This window comes from Ammodytes marinus, assembly GCF_949987685.1.
Source record: "Ammodytes marinus genome assembly, chromosome: 22".
Classification (NCBI taxonomy): domain Eukaryota; kingdom Metazoa; phylum Chordata; class Actinopteri; order Uranoscopiformes; family Ammodytidae; genus Ammodytes; species Ammodytes marinus.
In genome coordinates, this window is record NC_137226.1 from 5,846,876 (window position 1) to 5,860,574 (window position 13,699).

The 13,699-nt window shown below is 39.7% G+C and overlaps 1 protein-coding gene across 1 annotated transcript; it reads right to left on the reverse strand.

Moving 5' to 3' along the window:
• Positions 1-268: 268 nt before the first annotated feature.
• Positions 269-13,118, reverse strand: mtpn (myotrophin). The gene is made up of 4 exons (XM_080050942.1): positions 12,747-13,118; positions 8,251-8,364; positions 7,509-7,592; positions 269-2,013 (listed from the first exon to the last, which is right to left on the reverse strand). The coding sequence occupies exons 1-4, from the start codon at positions 12,813-12,815 to the stop codon at positions 1,927-1,929; spliced, it is 354 nt and encodes a 117-aa protein (XP_079907068.1). The 5' UTR covers positions 12,816-13,118; the 3' UTR covers positions 269-1,926.
• Positions 13,119-13,699: the final 581 nt, after the last annotated feature.

Genomic DNA, 13,699 nt, shown 5'->3' on the forward strand with positions numbered 1-13,699 from the left:
GGTTTATAAAAAGTAAAATTTTGACACACAAGGCATTTTGTCGCACAAGGTTCGACTTCTTATTCTGCTCATGAGACCAGAAAGGAATTTGTTACACATTGGTCATACAAAATAAACAGAAGAAGACTAGGACAAATACTTGGCATGATTGCTATAAATGTCTGTGTAGAGCAGTGGATTTTCTGAATTAGAATTGCCGGCCCATAATAACAATGGAGCTCATTTGAATCCAGACAAATCTAGTGGGAGTCAGTCTGTGTTTCAAAATGAAACAGCTCGAGGCGTTGGATTGGTATGACAACAAAGATTAGAGTGTGGAGGTTCATTTAAGCGTTTGTTCACAAATACATATTCACAAACACTGATAAGATGGCCCAAGGCTATGAAAATACTAAGGGTAAAATTGTCAAACAGCATGAATGCACCGGAAAGTTATTAATCAAATGCTATGGTACTGGAAACAGCAGAATGAATGATTATATATCAAATAAAATATTTAAAACAATATTTTCAATAACATGCCTTATCAAATAGATAATGTAGTTTAGGCTCAACCTAGGAGTTTGAAGTTTGAAAATAAATTATTTTCCAATCACAGATTATTTTATAGACATTTTTATTTCTGTTTTTTTTACAGACTTTTTGTCACAACAAAGTCAGCAAGAGCATCTGTTTTTGTCCATTATATTGTAGTTATTTATTTGAAAGCAACCAAGAGAGGACCAGCGACCTTTTCTTAGCATAAAAGCAGAGGCATTTTTGACATGCAGCAAAACAGGCAGGGCTTCTAACCAAATCCAAGGGAAGGGGAATACTAACGGCCCCCCACCATCTAGTTTCAACTCTAACCCCCATTTACCAATCATCACCTGAAGCCCACAGAGCCTATGAATTACAAAACACACATAGAAGCTGCAACAAAAAAGGTATTTCTCGCTCTGAAATCTTACTCCAGGGGTGACAAAATTACCACATTTCTAAAATTCCTTATTTTATTATGTGCTGGTAACATTGCTTCAAAAAGGGAATCAGTAACAGATTTTTTTTTACAATTGCAACATTCAAGTCTTTCTAGTTAGCCAGCAGGGTGATTGGTGGTCAAATACAGAATATATTTTATGCATATTACTCAAGTTATATTAGTCAAAGACACCAGTTGATATGTAAGTGATATTCCAAGTAGAAAAAGGAAAATATGACCCCTGGGCCTCATTCAACCAACATTTCGAAAATTTCTAGATAGGAGGGACAGTTTGGTCTATTAAAAAGAAAAAAAAGGTAAAGGAAGAGGCCACACATAATGAAAGGTTATTATAACGAAATTTTAGAACCTTCCTTTTCAAACTACTATAGTACAGTGCAATTACTGTTCATGAGACAAAGCCCTGGCCATACAATACTTATATTGAAGTTGTAAAAATGTTAACACACAACTGATCTATTAACATTTGATTTCTTTACAGTTTTAGGAGTGAACCGCAAATGAGTTTGTGTATTTAAGTGCTAAGCTTTGCATTTACGTTACAGAGTGATTTTTCTAGTCTGAGCAGTGTGTTCTAGGATCCAGGTTGCGAGAGCGCTCCCCTCAGTGTTTGGTCCCTAAGGGAGACATGATTGACGTGTCCTTCTGTTAAATGGCTAGAAAACAGAGGACAAAAGAAGAGAGAATCCTATCCCCAAAAACCTTGGGAAAATGGGAAAATGAAAAAAGGAAACAAGGTAAAAGGGAAAATCACCAGACGGACAAAATGACCCTCCAAACAAACAGACAAAAGCAGTGTGTGAAGACAGAGGTTGATCAGGGTAAAAAGGGGCGAATCCGTCTTCTGTCAGTGGACCACTGCATCCATCTGTCCGTCCGGTTGGTCGGTCACCCACCTGTCCAGCCACCTCCCACACCGTGCTCTCCCTCCCTCTCTCTCTCTCTTACTTGAGCAGAGCCTTTATGGCGTCGCTCTCGGCAGCTTCAAAGGCACTCATCCCGTCCGGTCCTTTTCGGTCTTTGTCAGCTCCCTGTGGAGGAGAAGGGGGAGATGAATATTAAGTGTGCTTAGTAAGTGCTTCCTCGCAGTATGATGCCAACTTCAGTTCACCGAGTCCCGGGCTTAAGGTGAGGAGCAAGAGACCTGAATCTAAAAACTCTATCCGTTTAGAAGTGACATATGCCTGACAGTTTGTGAACCTGGGCAAAGTACTACTACCAGAGCAGGGACTGTCTTTGGAGCCAGGGTTTTCCCTACCATAAAAAGGCTTAGGGGACGTTTTTAAAGCAGTCCACTGAGCGGTGCAGTTCGGTTTGGTACGGCACTGCAAGGGAACGCAGGGAAAATCACAAACCCATTTCAGCTCTGAAGAATAATTGAATGAATGTGATACAAATGGGCATGGACAAAATAATTTGCATTAGTAAGGACACATGACAAATATAAAGAGAGATGGAAAGAAAGGCAATGCATTGAAAGCCTATTTTGTGACAAAGTATTTAATGAGCAACAGAGGAGTAAAGAAGTATGAAGTGGAGAGACGTCCCTTTGTTTTGCCCGCCAACTTTAGCCTCTTCGCAAAGGGCTCACAGAGCCATGGCAGAGAGAGTCTATTGTTGCATGGAAAAGCAAGCCATCAAAAACCATGTGCCCCGCATCTAGTGCAGTGTGAGGATGGTTGTCTGGGTTCAAATTCCCATGCCAAAGGAGCAACAGAGCGTGTCCAGAGCAAGAGAGATTTACCAGGGCCGATTGCGTTAACTGTCAAATCTCCATCTATAATTGGTAAGGATACGAAAGGCAAACTAAGAGAGGGATTTGTCAATTCATGACATGGTTCACATTCCTACAAAGTGTGCACGTGTTAACACAAAATTCCAATTATGTTAAAGCCCTGTTGTGTAACACTTGATCTATGGCAACTTGTGACCGAAAGTCATTTAGTGGAGAACTAGTTTTTAACCACCACACAGTGGCTTAAAAAAAAGAAAATGTACAGAGGATCCCAAATTAATATTGGATACTTAAAAAGGTAAAGTTGACGTTTTTTTTGTAAATACGTCTAATTGCTTTCTTGTCGATAGTCAGGTATCACTGATACACTCATGTCTGTACGGTAAATATGATAAAACCACCAGCCAAAGATGGGAAACAGACATAACCTACCAGCATCTGAAAAGCTCAAAAAAACAATCTTGTTTGTTTAAACCATACAAAAAAAATAAGTTGGAAAAGAACAATTCAAAAAGGTGATTACTGTGCTATTTCTTGGTTTAGACCTGTACCTTCCTGGAAAACCCATTTTGCTGGGAAACAGGTTCAAACCAAGGGAAATAAAGTCGTAAATCGTCTTGCACAAAAAAAGTCCCATCAACTTTTTAAAGAAGGTGCAGGGCAAGTGCACACAAATGCAGTGCAAGTTGCATAACAGGACAGATTTCTGGGGAAAACCAAAACCCTCCTACTCTGAAGTTTTAACATTAAAACATAGCCGACCCAAATTTAAATAGTGATAAATTATTTGTAGTAATTTTTTTAAATAGCTGTGGACCCGTTCACATCTGCTACCTGATAATCAATCATAGCGCTCTCCACTGTGGTAAGTCTTAAGCCCTGGGGAAGTCGTTACAACCTGGTAACCGACTCCACGTCATGCCTTATTTAGAAGTGAGGAACCATTTCACCAACAGCACTGCTCTTGCCTGGCAAACAAACAAAAAACATCTGACAAAATACAATTATATAATCTGTGTATACCACCATCTTAGAGGTGGAAGAATCTCAAAGTTTGTGTTATGCCTCTTGTGAATTGAATCGAAAGGTCCCCCAAGTATAAGTCTTCAAATATTGGGCCACAGCATAACTCAATGGCTGAGCTGCCGGCAGCAGTCAAACATTATCGATTTGTAAAGGTGTAAGAAAAATAAACAAGAGTATTTGGAATTACTATTATGGAGCTGCACTGAAACTTAGTCCAACTTGGGAGAACAAACTTGGTAAACAAAGTCAACAGAACAAGGTGTTTGTGGAGCAGTTAAATCAGCCTGATTGGAGTTCACATGATCACGTTGTTTTACTCTTTTAAAATGCAAAAGCCCAAAGTTACCATGGGATTGCTGAAGGACTACAAAATGGTATAGACCCAATTGAGAAAATGTTGGGTAGTTTTTTCTTGAAAAATTACAAATGATTAGTAAGAGAATTAATATATTAAGGACATTTACATGACTAGTCTCTGAGCCACTGTGGAGTGGGTACTGACACATCAATCTTTACAGTATTCTGTGTATTTGAGTAAATTTTTCATGACTCAGTATTGTGTGCAAAAACAGAAATAAATCAAGTGTGCAAACCCCTATGGAAGATAATGTCTATAAGCCTGTTTTCATACTTGGCGGAGAAAACCCTGAACCCCATAACCTTGCTTTACTTTGTATAATGTGCACACACACACAAATGCACAAAATAATAATAAGGATGAACAGTAAGGTCAAGTTTCAAATACAAAAATAGGAATTGACGCCACATGAATACAATTCTTTCTAGTCGATGGTTATGTAAAGAAAGAAAGAAAAAACTTTTGTGTGCATTCATGTGTGTAATGCCTGTGCGTGCCCTATTATTGTTGACTTAAAATTAAACTGGCCAGCCTCTGTATTCTGTAGTAAGCACTCACACAGGATCTTTTGACAGGGGTCATCTATTGAGGTTAAAAATGGTATTCCATAATTCATTGCAAACAACAACACAGCACCCGGTCGGGGGGAAGGGGTCGGCTCCCATGGGGAAGCAGGGAACCATTTATGTCTGCCAACACAAGAATGTCCGACAGTCGAACAGTATTCTCAGTGGGCTCCTTTTATCCTTTGCAATGTGGTGGCGGTGGTGCTACAGGTGCTGCGCCAGATAGAGTGGATATGCAGCCGCACAGTCAATAGTGTGGCTTTGGGACAATCTATTCAACTCGGGTTAAAGGTGGAGTCTGCGATTCTGGAGATGGCTTGTGGGCAAAATCAGTGAATATCTCCTCATGATTCGCTACCTGTCTGTACTGTGTGCGCTGACATAATAATCTGGTGTTAATACACAGCCAAGGCTCTTTAAACTGATATGTAAACAAATGGTCTGTAAACAAAGAGGGCCCACAATAGCTGGCAACATGACCTTTAAAAGGCCAGGACACACGGGTCCGACTACCCGAAAATGGAGTCTGCCGTTTCAGGCAGCTCCAGTCTGGAGCGTCGCGGCCAAAAAAGTGCCAAGAACACACCGATTATCGGGCCGGTGTGTCCTGGCCTTTACAGAGACTATAGGCCGTGTATTGACACTAGATATTCTTTCAGCGTCCACACAGTAAAGTAAATTTAGTGGATTTTGAGAAGATATTCACTGATTTTGATTAATGGGATTTTGACAACAAGCATTCTCCAGAATCGGTGACTATATCTTTAAGACGCACGGTAAAGGTTTTATAGCTGCCAGGGCTAGATGTATTGTGATCTGGTCCCTGAGGTTCTGGTGACCTTTCGGCTGCATCTGGGTGTTAATCCTGGCTGGTGCTTAGTGGAGATGAGTACAGAGCCTCGAGGTGAGCCAGCCCGCGGGGTTCACTCATATCTTCACCTTCCACCGTAATCCCTTTTCAGATGAGCTTTGGCTGCCTGTGTTGTCTCATATGATACTACGGACAAAAGCTGTTTTTTTGAAAAGGTCCACCCCAGGGTCTTTCATTTCCAATACAGATGTGGCACTAGCATAGCTGCCTCCTTCAGATGTAGCCAGGCTTGTGGCCTACAGGGACACTATGCTGATTTTAAGCCCATGTGGAAGTGATATTGACTATGTGATATTAAAAACTCCCACAGACATAAAATGCGTCATCTAGCAGACAGCCTGAAGGGGTGAGGAAAATCAGACAAACAAGAGAATCATTCCACCATCTTGTCATCACAATACTAATGAAAGTTATTACAACCTATAGCTGATATATACCAGAGCAAATGATGAAAAAACACCACTTATATCCAAACCGGAGTTCTGTCGAATATAGGTTGTAAAGCATTGGTTTATCTCCAACAAACAGTACTGACGGCCAGTAGCCTGCTGCTGTACCATTGCTTGCAAGACTGTTGGCCAGTTGATACAAGCCGTTTGTGCTGCTGTGCTGATGAAAATAGGGCCCTAATATAGCCAACGTGTAAACAGTGGCAAGCCACGGAAGTGCCTCTCACCGAAAACTACTGTTCCCCAAACGTAAAATTACAGTTTCCTCTTTTCAAATAAAAGTGTGAACTGATTGAAAAGTCTGCCCGAATGCAAGTGTATAGAGTGCAAAAAAGGACTTCCCAAATCGGTAGTGTGGCTTAGCTTGTGAATGCCCCCTCCCTTCTTCCCATTACTTTTGTTGAGCCGAGATGATGCCAACGTGAAACAACTGAGTAGAGAAGCTTTCATTTACACTGCCTCATTTAGCCAGACAGCTGCTCATTCACCCTCAACCCCTGCATATCTATCTCTCTGTCTGTCTCTCCTTCCGTAGACACATACAGTAAAGCATTCGAGCCTTCCACATGACATCATGCAGTCCTCTACATCCTAGCTTCTCTCATCCTAGCATTGGTGAAATAGAACACAAGCCTAGAAGAGCAGCATAGCTGTCATTTATATGTATATGGCCTGGTGTGGATGTGCTTTAAGTAAGAAGTGCAAGAAGAGGCATTGACCCTCCGACAGACAAGCTCCTCCACTTACAAATTGGGCGTTCCATTTGAAGGCCCAATTGTGATTTCTTGTGCTGGATGACGTGGTCTGTAATGGACATACATTACGGCATGCTTGTTATTGAGGAGCCCATTCTAAAGCCCATGCCAGCTGGGCCTGACTCAGTATTGTCTCTCTCCTCACAGCTGTGACTGTGTGGCACACTCGCATCTGTCTGACTGGGGATGGCATTTAACAAAGGTGGAAGTCAGCGATTCTGGAGAATGCTTGTTGTCAAAACACTATTTGTCAAAATCAGTGAATATCTCCTCACAGTCCGCTACTGCTGAACAAAAAAAAATCCAGCGTAAATACACACCCTATATGGGTATGTTGCTGGCTTTGATGGGCCCCATTTGTTTACACACTTTGTTTACAGAGCCTAGGCTGCATATTAACACTGGATTTTTTTTGAACAGCGGATTGTGAGGGGATATTCACTGATTTTGACAACAAGCCTGACTCTACCTAAGAAAATTCCAGTGCTAAAACTACAGAGGAAAAGATGGGGCAGGATTTCGTTGGGAGAAATGGCCTGCGAATGAAACCACAGAAAAACGCAGACACACAACACGTGAACGGCAACAAAACTGTGCGATGTTCTATGAACATTCCAGCACACCCACCACAAGGGCTGTGTTAAAGGGCCTTTTGTCCAATGAGTTACCCCATCAGCACTCATTGCTTCTGACACTACGACGTGCATTGCCTGGCACTCTTATTTAGAGGCAGGTTTCGAGCGGGCTCAAATAAAAAAGGACCAACCTTTTCTAGCAGGACCTTGACACAGGCGAGGTGATTCTCGAAAATGGCAGCGAACAGTGGAGTGAGCCCGTGTTTGTCTGGAGCCTGCAGGGAGAGGAAAAAAGGAGAAATTATATCTTACAAATGCTACTAGGAAAGTCATTTTTAAAAGAAAGTAAATAAGAAAAAGAACTCCAGTGAGAGAGGTTTTACTTCTCCCTTATCGTGTTGGGAAATTATAGGAAAGCACACTGCAACTGCAACACTAGATTTATCTCCCACTAGCAGAGCCCATTATCAAGAGAAATGTAGAAGTGAGCTTACAAGCCAAGACTGGATGTTAGTAGAACATTAAAACACTGTCTGAGAATACTGATCCAGTGCTATATGATGTTGGGTTGTTGCATCAAATCTCAGGCAAGGGGTGAGCTGCACATTGCTAATGTGGGTGCCTTGAGCATCGCAGGGCACCATAGAAACTTGGTAAGGTAAGTGTCCTTTCAGTGGATATACAGTTTATTGTTACAGAAAGTGTTGGATAAAATAATGGACAATGACTGTAATAGCATTTGATAAACTGTTTTAACAGTCAGGCTAGTTCCAATCAAACTGACAATGCTCAGGCAAAGTTCAACAACAAGAAGTTTAACAACAAGCAAAACTATAAAGGAAAGCAGATATAGACAAAGTATTTTTTTTGTTGGTCTCATAAATAAATAAATGCAAGAAGAAAATTATGATAGCTGGTTGTTTTTGCTCTTACGTTCACATCTGCTCCCTTAGAAATGAGGTACACCACCATATCTGTTTGACCCATGTCAGCAGCGTAGTGCAGAGGCTTCCTCCCACCTTCCAGGGTCCGGTTTATATCTTCGGCCTGGAAAGAAAAGGAAGACAACACATTAACATGGCTGAAATAAACAAACTGTGAGCTCTCACAAGACAACAGTGGGCATTTAGGGGAGATCTGAGGACCCTTCTTTCTTCAAACTAAAACTCTCACAGTTGCTACAAGCCCGCATACTGAAATGAAGTGACAATTACATGCACCATCCTCTCCCCTTCACTTCCCTGCTGTTAGACCTCAAACTGTCAACCTTAGAGCAAAGAGAAAAGACAGACACTCACACAACCCTTCTTAATTCACTGACCACTACAACCACACACACACAGACTCACAGCGTAGCGTGTGCCAGCTGGCCTTCCACTGACAACACCTAATGAAAAGGCACATCAATCAGCTTAGGGCTGTCAGTCCAACTTTTCTTAAAACTGTATATGATTAGCTAATTTTCTGTACATGGGGGCAAAAAAAATATTCATTCACGCAGAAATGGGCCTTCATAAGAGAATATAGGATTAGAAATTCCTGAAAGATGAAGGTATATCTCGTTACACAAAACCCTCATATGAAAACATCTGATCTGGGGATGACAGAGCTGGCACGGTTATCCGGTATCCATAGGGCAGCTAAGAGGAAATGTAATATATCTAAAATGCAAATCAAGGGGGGGGGGGAATAGGAGAGTATCACAACTGAGAGCTACTTTGTATCTTTAACATGCATGTTGTTGACTTGACATTAGATTAGATATAATATAATGATATCAATAAAGTGTTAAAATATCTGAATTTGTGTCTTTTGTCTAAATAAAAAAAAAACAACATGTACCCACTGCAGAAATCCTCAAAGGCCTAAAATGTGCAGGCGCCGCTCAAACATTTGTTGTCCCTGCCATCCAGTTATGTAAGTATTAGGGGCCTATAGTATGGTGGAAGTTGGAATAACAATGGCTACTGGACACCAACATGTAACAGCATTTGTTAATATTATATATAATGGTATTTCCTATTTTGAAACGACAGCTATAATTATCAAAAAATAGAAAATAAATCCTAATTTAGATTCAAATCTTAATAAAAGAAAAAAAAGAGCAGAAAACCTGTTTAATACACCAGGTTAATATATTATACACCTTATATTGTGCATCACTTATATCCGTTTCCAACCACCTGTGGTTGGATAAATGCGATGACACACAAAACAGTTTGGGTCTGAAACTGTGACCACTGACTTAATCACAACAATATCATCATCCAGTGCAGTGCCGCCTGCCTCTCTCGCTCACTCGCCTTTATCACAAACTCCACGGTCAAGTACAACACACACAGACGCAATTATTCCACATTGTCACTCAATCTGACTGAATCCATTAGCAATAATGAAGCACAGCCTCTTCCATAGTCTTCATAGTGTTAACAAATGTAAGCTTCAATGGCTGCAGCTGAAAAAAATACATTTGAATTTGAATTTCCACTATATATGAAGGGACACAGTACTGCAGAGACATGAGAAAGCACTGCTTGTGGATGTACAATTAACCTGTTAATGGAAGTGTCTCCATAGTCCGATTTCGCTCAAAATACTGTAACTATAATGAGTACTCACACTCAAGATGAGATTCACTACTAGAATGGTGGTTTGAATGCAAAAGATAAGATTCATACTTACCACGTGCCTAATCTATCCCTGTACTATTATATCAGAAACATTTACATATTTCTCAACACTATCTCACTGATAGTATCTACTAGTTGTAGTATGGAATGGAGCTAACTCGACTCACAGTCATCTACAGTGTGGAGTTCCTCAAGGCTCCATACTTGGACCTCTTTTATTCCTTATTTACATAAATGATTTGCATTTAATATCTGAAGAAGCTCTTTTTATTTTGTATGCCGATGACACAAATATTTTCATTACCGATAAAGATGAACACAAGTTGATAGATCGAATGAATAGCGTACTTGATCGGTTGGATTAACTGGTTCAAATTCAACAAATTATCCCTTAATGTAGAGAAGTGTGCTTATATGATATTCAAGCCTAAAAATATTATTCTATCTGATCATATCCAGCCAATTTTTATGGCGAACAATGCACTCGAAAATGTTTCCCATGTTAAGTTCTTAGGGGTATTTATTGACAATAAGCTCAATTGGAAAAAACACATATCACAGGTGTCCAATAAATTAGCGAGAAACATTGGGGTTATACGACGAGTAAGACCTGTGCCGTCAAGAAAAATTTGTATGGATTTATATTACTGCCTTATTTATCCCTTTATATCCTATGGAAATATAGTATGGGCAAGCACATACAAAACCAGTCTAGATTTGATTTTTATGTTACAGAAAAAGTTTGTTAGAACTGTAACAAACTCCAGTTGGGACGCTCATAGTGCTCCGTTATTTCAAAGTCTGAAGTTGTTAAGCATATATGATGTGAATACTCTTCAGATCGGCACTTTTGTTTTCCAGTTTTTCAATCATTTACTTCCCTCTTCTTTTAACAGTTTTTTTATAACCAGGTCACAGATCCATAGTCATCAGACCAGATCTGTAGATCTCCTTCACCGTCAATTTTACAGAACAAATCTTGGACAGTTTTCAATTAGGGATAGAGGTCCAGTCATTTGGAACAGCTTTCCTGTTACTCACGTAAACACTCATCTTTAGTTACTTTCAAAAAACATCTTAAAATGTACCTCATTTTAAAAGCTTACGATACTGTGTGAAACTGAATGTATGTTATATTGTCTTTTTGCTTGTTAGTTACATCTTTACTTTGCTTTTTTACTATATGTACTTAAATGTATTTTCATTTTTGTAACATGACTTTGTAGTTGTTTTAGCTCTTTAATTTAATTTTTTTGTTTGTCTTTTTTTTTTTTTTTTTTTCTTTACCTTATTGTATTTTAATATCAGGTGGACATCCCTTATAAGCCCTTCAGGGTTTCTTTTGTCCCACCCGTGCATTTATGTATGTTTATGCGCATCTTCTTGTCATTTATATCTTGTTTATCTGCACAAATAAAACTAAACTAAACTAAACTATATATATGGAGTAATAGGGGAATTATAAGAACCCATACAAAAAACAAAAAAACATTTGAACTTTAAGTGTCACACACACACAATCTATCTTTGACTTTACTGTGGTTAAAATATGAATGTTGAGCGCAAGTGGAGATCTGAGCAATGGATTGAATTGCAAGAGTAGTTTTTAAACTTTATAGCATCTATTAAAATAAATTCAATAACCGTATTTATGGCATGAAAATCATACAGCTATTAACTATAAGTCATAAATATATCAAGTCAACATTTAGGACTAAATCATAAGCGACTGTAAAAGCAAAAAAATTGCCTTGTCCAGCAAAGGTAAGGACACTTGTCTTACAATATTTTCTAAAGCAGCAAGGTTTAGCCCTAAACTGGAATCAGAGTAGCCTTTAACTAAGTACATATTTATTTGTGTAGCACTTTTTAAAACTGAATGTTATATGCTTCACAGAGTACACAGGCCTTTTAAAATGCATATTTACATAGGCCTACAATACAATTCAAAACAAATTGCTATATAAAACAGTGGCCAGGTGGATACAAATGAAAATTAAGTGGGCTACGTTACAATACATAACAGGGCTTTTGCCTGGTGGCTAGTGTGGAGGGAACCGGAGGCTGTGCTGGGCCTCCATCTCCATTGCTACAGCTGGGACCACCGCCCACCAAACATTGCTAAACACTGCTGACATGCTAAACACACTAAATGTATCCAACAGAAGCCCTTACGACACAGATACACTGGATGAATAACAGCTAGCTATTGTTGTTGTTGTTGTTCCTGCTGCTGACTTTACATTAGACATACAGTAGCTGTTAGCCGCCTATCCACAGTGTTTACCAGCTGATGCTATTGTTGGTTAGCTCAACAACCGGTTGCTTTCTGCGAAAAGTGGCAACAATGTCATTTGGTAACCGAACTCAGCATGCAGTGAAACCCGAAGCATCCACGTTTATTGTAAAACATATACGACTCACGTATTATGCGGTTGCAGCGAGCTCAGCTAGTTAGCAAGGCAAAACACTGCCTCGGTGTCTTATCTCTAGGTAGGTGTAGAAATGTCTAGAAGTTGCTATGCTAACCTCAGACTTCTATGATACGTCTACATTAAAACTTGCCACGCTAGGTAAAGCTAAGTAAAAGCAACACACACAAACAGATAACGTTACGTCTCCAGCGAGCCAACATAGCTTGTCGACGTTGAATTACCCAACTTAATATTACCCAACTTCGGTTACAGTTAGCTAACTAGCTAGCTGACAGGCGTTTGCTGCCTTAGCTTAGCAACCACTTATCAGATATGTGTTGCACGCCACTACCAAAAGAAACGTGTCGAGTCAGAATGGCCTTACCGTAAGTTTGGATTTAACCTCGTCCATGTCCCCGCAATTCAATGCCCACATCAGTTCTTTATCGCCCATCTTTCTGTGTTAGCTCCGGTGTTTTCTCCTTCCCTGTTGTGCTGCAGCAGGGCAGTCGTCAAGTTGAATGCTAGTGCTAATGCGTTAAAAGTTAACGAGCTACAGCCGGAAAACTCTTCCTGTCGTGGGGAATGTGTTTCAGAACGGCTGAACACGGTCTCGGTTGAATAGGCTTATTAAAAGGTGTATTTTATGTCGGATTTCGGCGTGTGTCTGGGATCCGCCTATGAATGGCAGGTAAAAATAGGCTGAAAAGAAGTTGTGAAAGGCAAAGTAGCCGAGAGGGATCCGCCTTTCTGCAGGGATAAGTGTTTCCGCTGTCTTTACCCGGAAGTTAACATCTGAGTGGGAAATCTTGAGAGTTGAAGTTTCTTTATATGTCCATGGTTGAAGCCTTTCTTTATATGTCCATGGTTGAGTTTTCTTTATAGGTCCATGAGTTGACGTCATACATATATGTTCTATATCTATGGTTGAAGTTGCATGCGGAAGGGACTTTTTTGCACATTTATTTGAAGGCCTTGCATTATTTTTTTAGGCTATGTGACAAGTTCTTGAATCTTGAAAAATGCTGTTAGTAATTGATGCTGAGACCAATTGCTGGTAACCTAAACATTACCAATGTTTTTTTTTTCTATTGCTGACAATTATTGCTGATAATTGGTCCCTAGTAACAAAGTGCAAAGGCAATTTATATTGAACTGAACTGACTTCACGAGCTATGCCATTTAACCACCTCGAGACTCAAGGTGATAGTTCATTTATTTGGTCATAGTGTACTTGATTTAATAAAAAATTAAATAACATTTCAAAATAGACTCAAAGAGAAAAAATCTGTAAATAAAGTTAACAATGCCATTAGAAAATAACGCATTTAAAGAAAT

Bases quoted from the DNA above. Each gene is read 5' to 3' on its own strand.
- mtpn (XM_080050942.1), bottom strand. From the start codon at position 12,815: ATGGGCGATAAAGAACTGATGTGGGCATTGAATTGCGGGGACATGGAC. The intron at 8,365-12,746 runs GTAAGGCCATTC...TTTTCTTTCCAG, and splicing joins AGGTTAAATCCAAACTTACG to GCCGAAGATATAAACCGGAC. The intron at 7,593-8,250 runs GTAAGAGCAAAA...CTCTCCCTGCAG, and splicing joins CTAAGGGAGCAGATGTGAAC to GCTCCAGACAAACACGGGCT.